Source organism: Corylus avellana, chromosome 11 (genome assembly GCF_965113065.1).
Source record: "Corylus avellana chromosome 11, dhCorAvel1.hap1.2, whole genome shotgun sequence".
NCBI lineage: Eukaryota > Viridiplantae > Streptophyta > Magnoliopsida > Fagales > Betulaceae > Corylus > Corylus avellana.
This window is the reverse complement of record NC_142500.1, coordinates 875,616-895,417: the sequence shown is the minus strand read 5'-3', so window position 1 is coordinate 895,417 and position 19,802 is coordinate 875,616. Positions and strand designations below refer to the sequence as shown.

Below are 19,802 nucleotides of genomic sequence, written 5' to 3'. Positions count from 1 at the left end.
ATTGTGACAATCAAAGTACAATCAACATCTTCAAAAATCATGTATATCACAAACGAACCAAACACATTTACATCAAGTATCACTTTATTCTTGACTTGGTAATTGAGTCTAAGATGTTGCTCTAGACTTTGTCATAAGGAAGTCACGTAAGAGAAGATTGGTCAATGAGCAGTTAGAGCTACTAAGGAAACAAGGAGGTAAGGAAGGAATGTCTACATACAGAGGGTCTAAATATTTTACAAAAGAATTTAAAAGTTTACCATGCTTCTACTTTGAATTTTCTATAGTTGTTGATGCAATTTTTTGATTCAACAATCTCCGATTTGTGTGATTTTTGCGTTCTTCGAAGCATCTTTCATCTTCGATCTCTGGGCTCCTATAAAATAACAAGAGCGTCAAAGATGCTTAAATTAGCAATCGTATATGGAGTCTCAATGTAGCATGAGCAAATTGAGAATTGATTGATGGATCCCCATGCCTTGAGTTTCCTTTTATTGGGTTTTATTTGTGTAACCGTTCCCTCAATCTTCTCCCTTTAGATGATTGAGGGATAATTTGAAATATTGGAAATAATATGAGATAGTTGAGATAATGTAAAGAGATAGTGGAGGGTTGTTGAGAGATAGTAGGACCCATGGTAAATTTCATCTCTCCAACAAAGTAAATGATCATTTGGAAATGACGGTCTCAAAATAGTTTAATCTTTGAAGTGTTCAAATTCAACTGCCTCAAAATAGTTTTATTTTGGATGTGTTCAAACACTACAAAAAACCTTCTAATTAGGACACATTAGTAATGTGCCAATAGGCTTGGATTTGGGGTTGGTCACCAATTATCATTGTCACATTGTGCAAAGCGTTTTCCTTTTGGTTGGTTTAATTTTTAATTAGTGCAATATGTTAACTCAAATTGTTGCAAGACAGTGCATTCGTGTGCTTAATTTGGTTGGATTCGGGTCCCTTCAAATATAAAATTATAAATCAAGTGTGTTTGCGCGAACGAGCATAGCTACCTTTGAATAAGTGGACGGAAGACTCTCTTTCCCGATCACTCCGGCATTAAGAAACCGTATAAGCTCTGTCTGGAGGTCAGTAGTGTAACGACCCAGGAAAAAGCGCTAGCCACATCTGCGCTATTACCCCAAAAGGACTAGTCAATTTGGAGTTTCCCTAGAATTCATTATAAATCCCAGTTTCACCTAGTAACTAGGCAATGTGGGACTTAGCACCCATGACTATCTTTATAAACTACCCACTCTATGTGGGCTTCTTCTCATCTTCCCAATATGGGACCGGGTGTTACAAACTCCCCCTCTTAAATTCCTGACGTCCTCGTCAGGGCTACGTCATGCAGTGCTCTAATACCACATGGCCTGGCGTTAGTAGGTGGCTCTGATACCACTTGTAACGACCCAGGAAAAAGCGCTAGCCACATCTGCGCTATTACCCCAAAAGGACTAGTCAATTTGGAGTTTCCCTAGAATTCATTATAAATCCCAGTTTCACCTAGTAACTAGGCAATGTGGGACTTAGCACCCATGACTATCTTTATAAACTACCCACTCTATGTGGGCTTCTTCTCATCTTCCCAATATGGGACCGGGTGTTACAGGTAGTTTTGCTGGTTTATTGACTGGCCGCCATAATTCCAAAGTGGTCACCCCCAAATGAAGAAATCACAGCCTTGGAAGCTCTCAAGAGGGCAGGAATTCCAGCTCCTTTCGAGCTCCAAGCAAAGGAGGGCTTAGCTCTTGTAAATTTATCTAACTAAATTGGTACTAATAGTAATTTGGACATATAATGTGAAAAAGTTTCATGTAAAATTTAACTGTCTAAATAAATTTTAAACCGTTTAATCATTTATCTGATCACATTAACTGCTCAAATTGTTAATGGTAAATTTTTATCTAGCCCCATCTCCAACAATTATCAAAAGACAACAACAAAGTGGAGCCCTATAGAATTAGCTGACATTAATGTTAGGTTCCTCTCCATTGTCTGAAAACTGAGAAGCCAGAAGTGCATTTGGTAGGGTGTTTTTTTTGAAGTTTGGTAATGGAAGGAATAGAAGAGAAAGAAGTGCAAAAGAAAACAAAGAGTTCTATAAAGATTGAGTTTGTAAGCCATTTTTTATAATGTGTTTTGCTATTGCACTAAGGGTTTGGATGGTGGAAGATGTGGACACATATTCCCATTAGAGCATTAAAAAACTGATACGATAGTTTACGAGATACTTACAAATTGTTAAATTTTATTGTTCAACTTTTTTACCCACATAATAGTATTGTAACGCTTATATAGACAGTCACCGTGTGAAGTGAATTTGCAAAATAATTATAGTACTTAAATAATTTTCTCCGAATAAATTTGAGGTTAATAGGATTAGTGTGTGAATATTGGCTCTGGTTAACGGTTATGTATCAATCTTCATAGATTTAGGTAAGAGTGTGAATGCACACTATTTGACAGTTTGATCGTTATAAACTTATAATACATGGAATTTCTTGCACATGAATCTTTTCAAATATGCTTGGACCCCAGCCATCAACGAACCTTAGTGATCAAAATGGGTCACATAAGAAAATGACAAAAAAATGTGGTTAAGCCCGAGACCCAAACAAGTCCCAGGCCCACTGCAACTAGGGTTCATGAGAGGCCCAAAAAAGCCTAACACCAGGCCAACTAATACAAGCGCCCAAACGGCCCATTAGAGCTTGATTCGGTCTCCGGACCGTAGGCCCACTGACGACCTCTTTCCTATTACGCAACTGAACATCAGCCGCCTTATTGGGACGTGCAAGATTTTCAATATAACATTATTCAATTTTAATTTATTAATTAAGAAATATGTGAAATTTTAATCAAGTCTCTAAAGTTTTAAAAAGTCACAATTAAATTCTCAAATAATTAAAAAATCGTAATCATAATCAAATCCTTCCACCAGTAAACATAACCGACGGTTTTGACAAAATAATCTTGGCTTATATGTACATGAATTATTACTTTTTTTTTTTTTTTGACAAAGTACATGAATTATTACTATACAAGACTCATAGTCATGTAAAATTAAAATTATTTATGGATTTGATTTTTTTTTTTTTTTTTTGGCATGTACGCACAAGAGGGGGTAGAAGAATTCGAACTAGTGACCTCCACTTCATTTAAGCGTAATTCTAGCCGATTGAACTACCTCTCGGAGACTTATAGATTTGATTTTGAATTTGATCAGTAATGTTTTCAACTGTATTAATCATTCTATGTATTTTAATGCTAAAATAGGTAAAAATAGGTAAAGAGAGATAGAGATGAAAAATGAAATGATATTATTAATTCCAGTAGATCTTTTAGGATCGATGTTCACAAAAGAAATGTTTGGGGACTAAATCGTAATCTCATACAGGCCTTACAAAAGAAGAAGAAGCGAAACAAGGACATCAAAAGGCTCCTCCGCGGCCGCCACTGGTTGGAGTTGGAACTCTAGGAGATCTTACCTTCTCAAACCAACCCCAATACTCAGGATTACATTGCATTGGAGAAGACAACGACAGAGGCCTCGGAGTGAATGGACCAGCACACCCTTTCCAATTTGTCAAGCACTTCACCACCACATCTCCCAATTTCCCTCCATTGATCGCCTCATATACCTTCTCTATATCCTCCCCTGGACTCACCTTCTTCGCTCCGCTCAGAAGCTCTGTCCCCACTTCACTCCTCACTAACCGATATATCGGATATGTCCTGCATTTCTTTATTCTGTTCGCCACCGGAAAATCTCCTTTCTCAAATCTCTCCCGCGCTTTCGTTACCTCCTCTCCAAGCCTTGCTTTCAGTTCGTCTAGGAATACTGGAATCCGCTTGAAGATTGAGAAGCCCTCGTCATTTCCATTTTCACCCTTTGAAGGATCTTCCAGTGCTTTCTCTACAAGCACTTCTCGCAGTTGGGACAAGAGGGCATAAGAGGGATTTGTGGGGTCGTCCAGATAAGAGAATACCGGCAGGTGTTCAATTACCTGCAACAATTCTTTCTCGCAGAAGCGGGATTCAAGCAGCGATCCATCTTCAGCAGTGTAAAGGGTCTTCCTCACAACTTGGAGGACGACATGTTTGACAACCTCCCTCATGTTCTCCTCCAGATGTCTCAGATCAACTGCCTGGCAAAGCGCCACCATGTATGTGGCAGACATAAGCTTCAGGATCTCAATGGCTTCTGCACTCTTTCTGGCTGAAATCAAACCCAGAGAATTTACATCTTGATTGTGTTGTTCGGCACTCTGTACGTGTGTTGTGACAGGGTTAGCTAGGTACTGAAGCTCAGAGCAGTATGCAGCCATGGCTATCTCTGCCCCTTTGAACCCATAATCCAAGCTTGGATTAGGCCCGCCGCTCAAATTGGAAGGCAACCCATTGTTGTAGTAGTCACATACGAGCTCGGAGAACTGAGCAAACATGAGTTTCCCAATTGCTGCAACGGCAATTCGGAGATTGTCCATGGAGACACCGATTGGTGTACCCTGGAAATTCCCTCCATGGAGAGCAATATCTCGAGCAACATCGATCAATGGGTTGTCATTCACAGAATTGATTTCCCTTTCAATTGAATGCGTTGCCATGCGGATGACTTCGATTTGGGGTCCGAGCCACTGGGGGGAGGTTCTGAGTGCGTACCTGTCCTGTTTTGGCTTTGACAATGGGTCTTTCTCGTGACGAAGATTTGCTTCCTTCATGTAATCGCTCTCATCCAAAAGGTACTCCATGATAGCAGCTGCTTCAATCTGGCCAGGATGGTGCTTGAGCTCATGCGTCAGTGGGTCTGTGAATTCGGGCTTGCCGACCATGACTTCGCAGAAGAAAGCAGAGAGAACTTCTGCAAATAGAGCCAAAACGTTGGCATCAAAACAAACTGTTGCAGCCACAGCCGAGCCAACAGCTGTCCCATTTACAAGAGCTAAGCCCTCCTTTGCTTGGAGCTCGAAAGGAGCTGGAATCCCTGCCCTCTTGAGAGCTTCCAAGGCTGTGATTTCTTCATTTTCAGGGGTGACCACTTTGGAATTATGGCGGCCAGTCAATAAACCAGCAATATAAGATAGCGGTACAAGATCCCCCGAAGCCGTGATAGTCCCTCTTAGGGGCAGTTTCGGGATCAAATTTTTGTTCATCAGCTTGGCCATGCCTTCGAGTACCTCCCATCGAATACCGGAATAGCCCTGCATCAGTGTGTTTGCGCGAACGAGCATAGCTACCTTTGAATAAGTGGACGGAAGACTCTCTTTCCCGATCACTCCGGCATTAAGGAACCTTATAAGCTCTGTCTGGAGGTCGGTAGTTTTGCTGGTGCGCCGGTGTGACGTGGCTCCAAACCCAGTGGTAACACCGTACGTGTCTGTTCCACGGGAGATGTTGTCGGCAACCCAGTTGGCGCTTTTGGCGACACGTTCACGCGCCGTGGCTTCATCAAGGTTAACCTTGACTTCACTGCGGCGAGCAATTGCAGTGACCTGAGCAACAGTGAGGGAGGTGCCCTGGATGTCGACGGTTTGCACCTTTGAAAATTGGGACACCATGCGGCAGACTTCATCGAAATGGGTGCATTGGAGTGCCTCTGCAGCTTTCTTCCAGTGTAGAGGGGCTGACAAGTGAGAATTTTCCGACACACAAATGAGGTTGGCGGTGTCTTTTGAGAGAGGAAGAGGTGGAGGAGTTGGACGGACATGTTTGATTGGGCGGGCAAGTCCGTCGGTTGCCATGTCTTTAGGATTTGAGAAGAGATTTGAGAGGTGGGATTGGTGAGTTGTTGTTGATGAGTTTGAGAGGGAAGTAGTTAGTGGCATCTATTTATAGTAGTCGCAAGTGCTCAAGTGGCGGCCTGCATCAACGTGAATGTCTTGGTCGAAAGAGGGGTTTTGGTTGGTGAAGCTTGAAGTTGCATGGAAGGATATATAATAGGATATGGTGGGAAGGTTTTGGTTGGTGGGGTTTGTGCGGGTCGCTTCTTCCAATTACTCCATACAAGACCATTGACTCTGAGGGTTATAGCACGTGCTTCCTTGGTGATCAAATTAGTGATAATGAGATGGAAAAATGCATGCCAATATTGACCAGCCGAGAGTTTGAGTTTGGTATTTCACCACACAAGATTACACTCGTGCTTGTGTTACATTTATAATTTTATATTTGAAGTGACCCGAATCCAACCCAATTAAGCACACGAATATGCACCGTCTTAGAAATTATAAATTATTGCACTAATTAAAAATTAAACCAATTACCAAAAGGAAAACGCTTCGCACAATGTGACAATGATATTTGGTGACCAAATATTCCAAATCCTTTGAACACATCAAGTATAAAACTATTTTAAGGCAGCTAATATTGAAATAATCTCCTCAGATTTGAATACACAATATAAAGCTGAAGATCAAGTTAAATGCAATATTAGATAATATCTTATCTAATATTGATTTAGTTTGTTAGTTTGTTATGTTTGAAATTTGTATTTCAAAGCCAAATGTATATCTTGTAATTTGTTATAATTTGCTATAAATAGAAGTATTAATTATTAAAGACCTCATTGAGGCACCACCAAGGTGGTATAGTTGAGTTGGTAAAGTAGCAGGTGATAGGGTTTAATTCCTCCCTCCTTTCTTCCTAGTGGTCATGGATTCGAACCTGCTTGCGGTAGTAGTCCGCGAACCAGATGCTACTAAGAAAAGGCTTTAACAACTTGCACTTTGGTAGGGTTGTGGTAACGTACTCATCTTCTCAGGCAGAAGGTATGGCTCAAACCTAACATTCCACAATGGATGGGAACCTCGATGGTCATGCCCAAGGGAGAAAATTACATTGATCGTCCTTTCCCGCCTTTTTTAATTAGAAAAAAAAAAAAAAAAAAAGGACCTCATTGAGGCATTACAAATTCAATTCACTTTATTATAGCTGAATTTGAACACATCAAAGATGAAACTATTTTGACACAGTCAAACCCAATTCATCATTTACTATAGAAAATTCAAAGTAGAAGCATAATAAACTTTCAAATTTCCTTGTAAAATATTAAGACCCTACGTACATTCCTTCCTTACCTCCTTGTTTCCTTAGTAGCCCTAAGTGCTCATTGGCCAGTCTTCTATATATTACATGATTTCCTTATCGAAAAGTCTAGAGCAACATCTTAGACTGAATCTAAGTCAAGAATAAAGTGATATATACTTGATGTCAATGTATTTGGTTCGTGGGTGATGCACATGATTTTTGGAGATATTGATCGTACTTTGATTGTCAAATTAAGTATACCATTATAGTGTCTTGGAGCATTCCATAATCTGTAATTAATAGTTTCTTCATCCATAGCAACTAAGTGCAGCCAGCAACTTCTAGCAACAATATATTATACTTCAACCGTGAATAGAGAATTAGAATATTTATGCTTCTTGCTCATTCACGCAACTAGATTTGTGGGTACACAAGAGTATCCATTATAATGTGAAGAGACGTGGGATAAGCCACTCCAAAAACTTTCATGAAGGAACCGACGGTGAGCAGTTGATGGTAGACTATTGTAAAAGGCAACCCACATTCAAGTAATAACGACTTTTAGCCTCTTTTCAAAAACTCAGTCCTATTTTCATTTCAAGTTATTCTTTACATACATACTAACTTAATCATATTAGAGTCATTTCTTGCCGGCCCACACCGAAAAACCCTTTTATTTATTTTTCAATTCTCCTCTTTTGCAAATGCTTTCCTATATATTCATATTCCACCACCAGGAAAACTGTTTAAATAAAGCATCTCTTGCTGAGAAGTAGAGTTCAAGTGGATGCAGTGGATCCAAGTTCAAATATAGCATTTCCTGCAGAGAAGCAAGTCTGTGTTGAACTAAAAATTTGGAATCTTGTTTGATAGGTAGAGTGAAAACAACAACAAAAACAAACAAAAACGAGAAAAATACTCCATCCTGCTGGTCAGTCTTGTTATTCTTATCTTATGGTCAATCTTGAAGGCACTCTATCACTCATATATATATATATATATACACGTTCTTTAACTCTCCTTTCTTTAGTTTTACTTGTTATCGTTCTTTATTTAAAAAAAATTTACGTACTGATTTGAGCGTCAGAGTGTTATGATGTACCTTAATTACTTTACAAGCCGAACTCCTCCTTAAAAGACAGTTTAAAATACAGTCATTAATGTAGTACTGTTACTTGCATCAGCCAATAATTTGATGATGCTACGTCCCACAAATCGTGATTCATGCATCATAAAAGGCAAAGCTAATAGACAATAAGGAGTTGAAATGAACGACCAAGACACCCACCAACCATGCCAAGAAGGAATAGAGTCAGGGGGCATGTGAGTGAATGGCATCTCCTCTAAGTCAATGGTCTTCTTTGGAGTACTTGGATGCACTAATTCTTCAAACAAACAAGTACGTAGTAGGTACACGAATAATTTAAAATTTTAAACAAAGCCAAGAGACGCAATGGGGAGTGAATTATAATAAGCACATCAATCTTGAATTTATCATCTGTGGTATAACTTCACAAAAAAATTTCTAAAATAGTTGGATATATATTAAGGTAAGAATTTAACTCCCAAAATGAGAATTCTCCGGTCTATCAGTATTAGCCTTTTTTTTTTTTTTTTCCTTAATCAATATAAGAGACGAAAAAAAAAGAATAGTATTAGCCGTACTAAGTCTTACTTTACTCTTATGCAACGATGGAGTTGCATTAGACTATAATGTAATCAGATTTGAAAGGGCGACTACATGATTCTAATCATTAGCATATTATATTGTACCAGAGTAAAATACATAATTATTTAATTTCATTCCAATTTCTTCTATACCCACTTACCTGGTAATAATTATTTACTTTATCAATAAAATAATCATTTGGTGTTTCAAACATGACCAGAAGCAAAAAGACACCAAGAGGTCGGTCGAAATGAATCGAGAGACGCTGCTTTAAAATTCATGAAGACAGCAGACGTGCATGTCTTCTCACTAACCCAAGTGACACGTGTTTGACTCAAATGCTTCTTCCGCTCTCAAATGACGTGTGGGCGGGAAATTGACAAACATCATTTTTTTTTTTAATAAATGAATTATGCCATAATTTTAATTTACCAAGTGGCAACTCGTGCAATACGGAAACTTTATTATATTTTAAAAAAAAAAAACCGAGGAAAAGCATATTTGTAGGACAAGTTTGGGTTTGTGATTTTTTTCTATTCTATTGAAATGAATTTAAAATTATGAATATCAAGGAGAAAAAAGAGTTAGAGATTACGTTTGGATTGTTTGAAGAATATAAAATTTTGAATAAAGTTGAAAAATTTTGAGTGGAGTTGAGAGGAAGTGCTAGAGAGCCAAACAAATAGACCTAAAAATTTTTTCAAATTGACGTAGCAGACCGTGAATGACAGATAAGAGAGAAAGAATTGCATTTTTTAAATTTAAAAACCTATGTCATGTCAATTTGTAAATTTTTTTGAGTTTATTTGTTTGACTATTTAACACTTCTCTGAGTTGAGTATTAGTGGTATCAAATCAACTAAAAAAGAGAAAAAAAGTTGAGAAAAATTGGGAAGAATTGTCTTCCCAAACAAGTAGGCAACGTATGGCTCATAAGAATTAACAAGAGATACGTTTCCAATTGAAAGGCAAAAAATATTTAATGTGATTTTAGGATCGATGTTTACAACAGAAATGTTGGGGACTAAATCGTAATCTCATACAAGCGTTTCAAAAGAAGAAGAAGAGAAACAAGCAGTCAAGGACATCAAAAGGCTCCTCCGCGGCCGCCACTGGTAGGAGTTGGAACTCTAGGAGATCTAACCTTCTCAAACCAACCCCAATACTCAGGATTACATTGCATTGGAGAAGACAACGACAGAGGCCTTGGAGTGAATGGACCAGCACACCCTTTCCAATTTGTCAAGCACTTCACCACCACATCTCCCAATTTCCCTCCATTGATCGCCTCATATACCTTCTCTATATCCTCCCCTGGGCTCACCTTCTTCGCTCCACTTAGCAGCTCTGTCCCCACTTCACTCCTCACTAACCGATATATCGGATATGTCCTGCATTTCTTTATTCTGTTCGCCACCGGAAAATCTCCTTTCTCAAATCTCTCCCGCGCTTTCGTTACCTCCTCTCCAAGCCTTGCTTTCAGTTCGTCTAGGAATACTGGAATCCGCTTGAAGATTGAGAAGCCCTCGTCATTTCCATTTTCACCCTTTGAAGGATCTTCCAGTGCTTTCTCTACAAGCACTTCTCGCAGTTGGGACAAGAGGGCATAAGAGGGATTTGTGGGGTCGTCCAGATAAGAGAATACCGGCAGGTGTTCAATTACCTGCAACAATTCTTTCTCGCAGAAGCGGGATTCAAGCAGCGATCCATCTTCAGCAGTGTAAAGGGTCTTCCTCACAACTTGGAGGACGACATGTTTGACAACCTCCCTCATGTTCTCCTCCAGATGTCTCAGATCAACTGCCTGGCAAAGCGCCACCATGTATGTGGCAGACATAAGCTTCAGGATCTCAATGGCTTCTGCACTCTTTCTGGCTGAAATCAAACCCAGAGAATTTACATCTTGATTGTGTTGTTCAGCACTCTGTACGTGTGTTGTGACAGGGTTGGCCAGGTATTGAAGCTCAGAGCAGTATGCAGCCATGGCTATCTCTGCCCCTTTGAACCCATAATCCAAGCTTGGATTAGGCCCGCCGCTCAAATTGGAAGGCAACCCATTGTTGTAGTAGTCACATACGAGCTCGGAGAATTGAGCAAACATGAGTTTCCCAATTGCTGCAACGGCAATGCGGAGATTGTCCATGGAGACACCGATTGGTGTACCCTGGAAATTCCCTCCATGGAGAGCAATATCTCGAGCAACATCGATCAATGGGTTGTCATTCACAGAATTGATTTCCCTTTCAATTGAATGCGTTGCCATGCGAATAACTTCAATTTGGGGTCCGAGCCATTGGGGAGAAGTTCTGAGTGCATACCTGTCCTGTTTTGGCTTTGACAATGGGTCTTTCTCGTGACGAAGATTTGCTTCCTTCATGTAGTCGCTCTCATCCAAAAGGTACTCCATGATAGCAGCTGCTTCAATCTGGCCAGGATGGTGCTTGAGCTCATGCGTCAATGGGTCTGTGAACTCGGGCTTGCCGACCATGACTTCGCAGAAGAAAGCAGAGAGAACTTCTGCAAACAGAGCCAAAACGTTGGCATCAAAACAAACCGTTGCAGCCACAGCCGAGCCAACAGCCGTCCCATTTACAAGAGCTAAGCCCTCCTTTGCTTGGAGCTCGAAAGGAGCTGGAATTCCTGCCCTCTTGAGAGCTTCCAAGGCTGTGATTTCTTCATTTTCAGGGGTGACCACTTTGGAATTATGGCGGCCAGTCAATAAACCAGCAATGTAAGAAAGCGGTACAAGATCCCCCGAAGCAGTGATAGTCCCCCTTAGGGGCAGCTTCGGGATCAAATTTTTGTTCATCAGTTTGGCCATGCCTTCGAGTACCTCCCATCGAATACCGGAATAGCCCTGCATCAGTGTGTTTGCGCGAACGAGCATAGCTACCTTTGAATAAGTGGACGGAAGACTCTCTTTCCCGATCACTCCGGCATTAAGGAACCGTATAAGCTCTGTCTGGAGGTCGGTAGTTTTGCTGGTGCGCCGGTGTGACGTGGCTCCAAACCCAGTGGTAACACCGTACGTGTCTGTTCCACGGGAGATGTTTTCGGCAACCCAGTTGGCGCTTTTGGCGACACGTTCACGCGCCGTGGCTTCATCGAGGTTAACCTTGACTTCACTGCGGCGAGCGATTGCAGTGACCTGAGCAACAGTGAGGGAGGTGCCCTGGATGTCGACGGTTTGCAACTTTGAAAATTGGGACACCATGCGGCAGACTTCATCGAAATGGGTGCATTCGAGTGCCTCTGCAGCTTTCTTCCAGTGTAGAGGGGCTGACAAGTGAGAATTTTCCGACACACAAATGAGGTTGACGGTGTCTTTTGAGAGAGGAAGAGGCGGAGGAATTGGACGGACATGTTTGAGTGGGCGGGCAAGTCCGTCGGTTGCCATGTCTTTAGGATTTGAGAAGAGATTTCAGAGGGTGAAGAAGAGGCTGCAGAAATGGGATTGGTGAGCTGTTGTTGATGAGTTTGAGAGGGAAGTAGTTAGTGGCTTCTATTTATAGTAGTCACAAGTGCTCAAGTGGCAGCCTGAATCAGCGTTAATGTCTTGGTCGAAAGAGGGGCTTTGGTTGGTGAAGATTGAAGTTCCATGGATGGATATATAATAGGATATGGTGGAAGGTTTTGGTTGGTGGGGTTTGTGCGGGTCGCTTCTTCCAATTACTCCATACAAGACCATTGACTCTGAGGGTTATAGCACGTGCTTCCTTGGTGATCAAATTAGTGATAATGAGATGGAAAAATGCATGCCAATATTGACCAGCCGAGAGTTTAGTTTGGTATTTCACCACACAAGATTACACTAGTGTTTGTGTTACGTTTATAGTTTTATATTTGAAGGGACCCGAATCCAACCAAATTAAGCACACGAATGCACTGTCTTGCAACAATTTGAGTTAACATATTGCACTAATTAAAAATTAAACCAACCGAAAGGAAAACGCTTTGCACAATGTGACAATGATATTTGGTGACCAACCCCAAATCCAAGCCTATTGGCACGTTACTAATGTGTCCAAATTAGAAGGTTTTTTATAGTGTTTGAACACATCCAAAATAAAACTATTTTGAGGCAGTTGAATTTGAACACTTCAACGATGAAACTATTTTGAGACCGTCATTTCCAAATGATCATTTACTATTGTTGGGGAGATAAAATTCACTATGAGTCCTACTATTTCTCAACAACCCTCCATTATTTTTACATTATCTCAACTACCTCACATTATCTCCAATATTTCAAATTATCCCTCAATCATCTGAAGGGAGAAGATTGAGGGAATGGTTACACAAATAAAACCCAATAAAAGGAAACTCAAGGCATGGGGATCGATCAATCAATTCTCAATTTCCTCATGCTACATTTAGACTCCATATACGATTGCTAATTTAAGCATCTTTGACGCTCTTGTTATTTTATATGAGCCCAAAGAACGAAGATGAAAGACGCTTCGAAGAACGCAAAGATCACACAAATCGGAGATTGTTGGACCAAAAAATTGCATCAACAACTATAGAAAATTCAAAGTAGAAGCATGGTAAACTTTTAAATTCCTTTGTAAAATATTAAGACCCTCTGTATGTAGACATTCCTTCCTTACCTCCTTGTTTCCTTAGTAGCTCTAACTGCTCATTGGCCAATCTTCTATTACGTGACTTCCTTATGACAAAGTCTAGAGCAGCATCTTAGACTCAACCAAGTCAAGAATAAAGTGATATTTGATGTCAATGTGTTTGGTTCGATTGTGATGCACATGATTTTTGAAGATGTTGATTGTACTTTGATTGTCACAATAGACCATTATAGTGTCTTGTCGAAGTCCATAATCTGTAATTAATAGTTTCTTCATCCATAGCAACTAAGTGCAGCAACTTCTAGCAACAATATATTCTACTTCAACCGTGAATAGATAATTAGAATTATGCTTCTTGCTCATTCATACAACTAGATTTGTGGGTACATAAGAGTATGCATTATGATGTTAAGAGCCGTGGGATAAACCACTCCAAAAACTTTCATGGAGAAACCGACGGTAAGCAATTGATGGCAAACTATTATAAAAGGCAACTTACATTCAAGTAATAAGGACTTTTAGCCTCTTTCCAAAAACTCAGTACTATTTTCATTTCAAGCTATTCTTTAAATACATACTAACTTAAGCATATTAGAGTCATCTCTTGCCGGCCCACACCGAAAAACCCTTTTATTTATTTTTCTCCTCTTTTGCAAATGCTTTCTATTGATATTCCACCACCAGGAAAACTGTTTAAATAAAGCATATATATCTCTTGCTGAGAAGTAGAGTTCAAGTGGATGCAAGTCCAAATATAGCATTTCCTGCAGAGAAGCAAATCTGTATTGAACTAAAAATTTGGAATATTGTTTGATAGGGAGAGTGAAAACAACAAAAACAAACAAAAAAGAGAAAAATACTCCATCCTGCTGGTCAGTCTTGTTATTCTTCTCTTATAGTCAATCTTGACAGGCACTATATGCTTCTCTTTATTATTAATTGAAGGACCATACTACATACTAATATTGGGTCTTAGCTAAGAAAGTCCTAAGAGAAGCACACATTAATTAATTAAGGCTATTTCCATGCTGTCAAGGGCACTTTTGATATACCTTACGAATTATCACTCATATACATTTTCTTACTCTCATCTATCTAGTTTTACTTCTTATTATTTTCTATAAAAAAAAAATTTACCGACTTAAGTATTATTGCCGTTAATCAATTTACCTTATTTTACTAGCGGAACTCCTCCTTAAAAAGACAATTTACACTTTACAGTCATTGTACGTAGTACTGTTCCTTGCATCAGCTAATAATTTGATGAAGCTACGTCCCACCAATCGTGATTCATGCATCATAAAAGGCAAAGCTAAAAGACAATAATGGGTTGGTCACTCTTGGTTGAAATGGACCAATTGACACCCACCAACTATGCCAAGAAGCAATAGTGTCAGGGGGCATGTGAGTGAGTGGCATCTCCTCTAAGTCAATGGTCTTCTTTGGAGTACTTAAATGCACTAAATTCTTCAAACAAATAAGGAGTAGGTACACGAATAATTGAAACAAAGCCGAGAGACGCACGGGAGTGAATTATAAGCACATCAATCTTGAATTTATCATTGTGGTATAACTTCAATAAATTTTTTAAAATATTTGGATATATATATAGGAGAGAGAGAAAATGAGAATACTATTAGTTGTATCGAGTCCTGTTATACCTGGATGGAGTTGCATCGGACTATAGCCCAATCAGAATTGAAAAAGCGACTACATGATTATAATCATCAGTATATTATATTGTACCTAAGAGTAAAATACATAATTATTTAATTTCATTCCAGTTTCTTCTATACCCACTTAGTAATAAATATTTATTTTATCAATAAAATAATCATTTGGTGTTTCAAACATGACCCGAAGCAAAAAGACACCAAGAGGTTGGTCGAAATGAACCGAGAGACGCTGCTTTAAAATTCATGAAGACAGTAGACATGCATGTCTTCTCACTGACCCAAGTGACACTTGTATGACTCAAATGCTTCTTGCACTTTCAAATGATGTGTTGGGTATAATTCTAATTTACCAAGTGGCAACTTGTGCAGTACGGAAACTTTATTATATATATATTTTTTATAAAAAAAAAATAAAAAAAAAAAAAATTGAGGAAAAGCATATTTGTTACGGCTTGTTTGGGTTTCAGATTTTTTTCTATTCTACTGAACTGAATTTAAAATTGCGAATATTGATGAGAAAAAAAGAGTTGTAGATTATTTTTGGATTGTTTGAAGAATATAAAATTTTGAATAAAGTTGAAAAATTTTGAGTTGAGTTGAATATTAGTGATATCAAATCAACCAAAAAAAAAAAAAAAAAGTTAGAGAAAAATTGGGAAGAATTGTCTTCCCAAACAAGTACGTAACGTATGGTTCATAAGAATTAAGAAGAGATACATTTCCAATTGAAAGGCAAACAATATTTTATGTGATTTAAAAAGAAAATAGTAAACCCTGCGTTGGATGTAATTTTTGTTGGAGCAATTGAGTCTTTAGGCGTTCAAAGTGATCTAACAATAAGGAAAATAGTTATAAAATAGTTGTTGTGAATGCTCTAATTGGTTAATACGTTTTAAAGTATTATTGTCCACACAAAAAGAAGGTCAATTTGATCGGATCCTTTATTTAAATGTGGGAATTGGGAAATGCCTTTGAAGAAATATTTAGAGCCATCTCCTTTCTCATTCCAGTCCCACCTTGCTTGAATTATCTCTTTCTTGGTATCAAACGTCCATAATTTGCCCCCCTTTTGATATCCCATTAACCATTTACTAGAATCTTTATGTGATCTTACTTACCAAAAATAAACAAATAGAAAAGCAATGCTTTTTGTTATCACGAAGGAAATTGTCACTAAGAGATATACTATATGAATTAAATAGAAATGCATAATTTTCATGTGATAATTAATAAGGATTCCACTTTGAAATAATTTATTTAGGATATAATCATATAAGCTAAAGGACAATAAAAGGTTGGTGACTTGGTTGAAAATTTGAAATGAACCAATTAAGAGACCTGGTAAGAAAGTAGAAACCCACCAACCCAAAAAAAATCCCACCAACCATTTGAAAAAGGCAAAGGGTGCCGGCCGGGGGATTATGTGAGTGAGTGGCATCTCCTCAGAGTCAATGGTCTTCTATGGAGTACAAGGAAGAAACCCACCAACCAAAAACTTCCATGCAACTTCCTCCATCTTCACCAACCAAAAAAAAACCCCACTTTCGACCAAGACATTAACGTTGATGCAGGCCGCCACTTGAGCACTTGTGACTACTATAAATAGATGCCACTAACTACTTCCCTCTCAAACTCATCAACAACAACTCACCAATCCCATTTCTGCAGCCTCTTCTTCACCCTCTGAAATCTCTTCTCAAATCCTAAAGACATGGCATCCGACGGACTTGCCCGCCCACTCAAACATGTCCGTCCAATTCCTCCGCCTCTTCCTCTCTCAAAAGACACCGTCAACCTCATTTGTGTGTCGGAAAATTCTCACTTGTCAGCCCCTCTACACTGGAAGAAAGCTGCAGAGGCACTCGAATGCACCCATTTCGATGAAGTCTGCCGCATGGTGTCCCAATTTTCAAAGTTGCAAACCGTCGACATCCAGGGCACCTCCCTCACTGTTGCTCAGGTCACTGCAATCGCTCGCCGAAGTGAAGTCAAGGTTAACCTTGATGAAGCCACGGCGCGTGAACGTGTCGCCAAAAGCGCCAACTGGGTTGCCGACAACATCTCCCGTGGAACAGACACGTACGGTGTTACCACTGGGTTTGGAGCCACGTCACACCGGCGCACCAGCAAAACTACCGACCTCCAGACAGAGCTTATACGGTTCCTTAATGCCGGAGTGATCGGGAAAGAGAGTCTTCCGTCCACTTATTCAAAGGTAGCTATGCTCGTTCGCGCAAATACACTGATGCAGGGCTATTCCGGTATTCGATGGGAGGTACTCGAAGGCATGGCCAAGCTGATGAACAAAAATTTGATCCCGAAGCTGCCTCTAAGGGGGACTATCACGGCTTCAGGGGATCTTGTACCGCTATCTTATATTGCTGGTTTATTGACTGGCCGCCATAATTCCAAAGTGGTCACCCCTGAAAATGAAGAAATCACAGCCTTGGAAGCTCTCAAGAGGGCAGGGATTCCAGCTCCTTTCGAGCTGCAAGCAAAGGAGGGCTTAGCTCTTGTAAATGGGACAGCTGTTGGCTCGGCTGTGGCTGCAACAGTTTGTTTTGATGCCAACGTTTTGGCTCTGTTTGCAGAAGTTCTCTCTGCTTTCTTCTGCGAAATCATGGTCGGCAAGCCCGAATTCACAGACCCACTGACGCATGAGCTCAAGCACCATCCTGGGCAGATTGAAGCAGCTGCTATCATGGAGTACCTTTTGGATGAGAGCGACTACATGAAGGAAGCAAATCTTCGTCACGAGAAAGACCCATTGTCAAAGCCAAAACAGGACAGGTACGCACTCCGAACCTCCCCCCAATGGCTCGGACCCCAAATCGAAGTCATCCGCATGGCAACGCATTCAATTGAAAGGGAAATCAATTCTGTGAATGACAACCCATTGATCGATGTTGCTCGAGATATTGCTCTCCATGGAGGGAATTTCCAGGGTACACCAATCGGTGTCTCCATGGACAATCTCCGAATTGCCGTTGCAGCAATTGGGAAACTCATGTTTGCTCAATTCTCTGAGCTCGTATGTGACTACTACAACAATGGGTTGCCTTCCAATTTGAGCGGCGGGCCTAATCCAAGCTTGGATTATGGGTTCAAAGGGGCAGAGATAGCCATGGCTGCATACTGCTCTGAGCTTCAGTACCTGGCCAACCCTGTCACAACACACGTACAGAGTGCTGAACAACACAATCAAGATGTAAATTCTCTGGGTTTGATTTCAGCCAGAAAGAGTGCAGAAGCCATTGAGATCCTGAAGCTTATGTCTGCCACATACATGGTGGCGCTTTGCCAGGCAGTTGATCTGAGACATCTGGAGGAGAACATGAGGGAGGTTGTCAAACATGTCGTCCTCCAAGTTGTGAGGAAGACCCTTTACACTGCTGAAGATGGATCGCTGCTTGAATCCCGCTTCTGCGAGAAAGAATTGTTGCAGGTAATTGAACACCTGCCGGTATTCTCTTATCTGGACGACCCCACAAATCCCTCTTATGCCCTCTTGTCCCAACTGCGAGAAGTGCTTGTAGAGAAAGCACTGGAAGATCCTTCAAAGGGTGAAAATGGAAATGACGAGGGCTTCTCAATCTTCAAGCGGATTCCAGTATTCCTAGACGAACTGAAAGCAAGGCTTGGAGAGGAGGTAACGAAAGCGCGGGAGAGATTTGAGAAAGGAGATTTTCCGGTGGCGAACAGAATAAAGAAATGCAGGACATATCCGATATATCGGTTAGTGAGAAGTGAAGTGGGGACAGAGCTGCTAAGTGGAGCGAAGAAGGTGAGTCCAGGGGAGGATATAGAGAAGGTATATGAGGCGATCAATGAAGGGAAATTGGGAGATGTGGTGGTGAAGTGCTTGACAAATTGGAAAGGGTGTGCCGGTCCATTCACTCCAAGGCCTCTGTCGTTGTCTTCTCCAATGCAATGTAATCCTGAGTATTGGGGTTGGTTTGAGAAGGTTAGATCTCCTAGAGTTACAACTCCTACCAGTGGCGGCCGCGGAGTATCCTTTTGATCTTCTTCTTTTGTAACGCTTGTATGAGATTACGATTTAGTCCCCAACATTTCTGTTGTAAACATCGATCCTAAAAGATCGACTGGAATTAATAATATCTTTTCATTTTTCATCTCTCTCTCTATCTCTCTCTCTCTCTCTCATTTGTTCTTTTCTCTTTTGCTGAAGTCATGCCCACAATCCTACACTGCAATGGTCCGAATGTATATGTTCTCCAACAATTTGAGCATGTTTAGAATTGCGTTTGAAAGGCTTAAAAATGCTTTTAACACTCAAAAAATTCGTTTGAAAAAAAACATACTCGTTTGGTAAAAAAATTAAAAAAGCGCTTTTAAGGGTCTAAAAAACCTAAAAATAATCAAAAAACACTTTTAGCAAAAAAGCTTTTGCCCAAAAACTTTTTTTAACTTAAAAGCTCTATTCTCAAATGCAATCACAAACAAGTTTTTTAGCCCTAATAAAGTATATACAATTTCAACGATTTGATCAATGCACTTGAAAACATTACGATCCATGTCAAAAAAAAAAAAAAAAAAATCATTACGATCAAATTCGAAATCAATTCCATAAATAATTTACAAAGTCAACAGTAAGTCTTCCGCCCGACTAACCAATATGATTTGTTTTTTTAAATGAAATTGTTGTAGTTAAATAATAACAAATATTTAACATTATTATTTTTATTCAAATTTACAGGCTCGTAATCGGGTGAAGTATTGACTATTCAAGTTTTGTTCATTTTATTTTATTTCCAACACAAGTTGCTCTTATCATACCGCTAGATAGTTTGTTTAAGCTCGTTTCATTTATTTTTTAAACAAACTC

The 19,802-nt window shown here is 39.8% G+C and overlaps 3 protein-coding genes across 3 annotated transcripts; 1 reads left to right on the top strand and 2 right to left on the bottom strand.

The window, feature by feature from the left end:
• Positions 1-3,301: 3,301 nt before the first annotated feature.
• LOC132166427 (phenylalanine ammonia-lyase 2-like) lies at positions 3,302-5,881 on the bottom strand. The gene has a single exon (XM_059577232.2). It carries the CDS (start codon positions 5,825-5,827, stop codon positions 3,434-3,436), a length of 2,394 nt encoding a protein of 797 aa, XP_059433215.2. The 5' UTR covers positions 5,828-5,881; the 3' UTR covers positions 3,302-3,433.
• Positions 5,882-9,662: 3,781 nt separating this feature from the next.
• Positions 9,663-12,210, bottom strand: LOC132166394 (phenylalanine ammonia-lyase 2-like). Its single transcript, XM_059577198.2, has one exon. The coding sequence runs from the start codon at positions 12,092-12,094 to the stop codon at positions 9,785-9,787; it is 2,310 nt and encodes a 769-aa protein (XP_059433181.1). The 5' UTR covers positions 12,095-12,210; the 3' UTR covers positions 9,663-9,784.
• A 4,295-nt stretch (positions 12,211-16,505) lies between these two features.
• Positions 16,506-19,091, top strand: LOC132166395 (phenylalanine ammonia-lyase 2-like). Its single transcript, XM_059577199.2, has one exon. The coding sequence runs from the start codon at positions 16,668-16,670 to the stop codon at positions 18,975-18,977; it is 2,310 nt and encodes a 769-aa protein (XP_059433182.2). The 5' UTR covers positions 16,506-16,667; the 3' UTR covers positions 18,978-19,091.
• Positions 19,092-19,802: the final 711 nt, after the last annotated feature.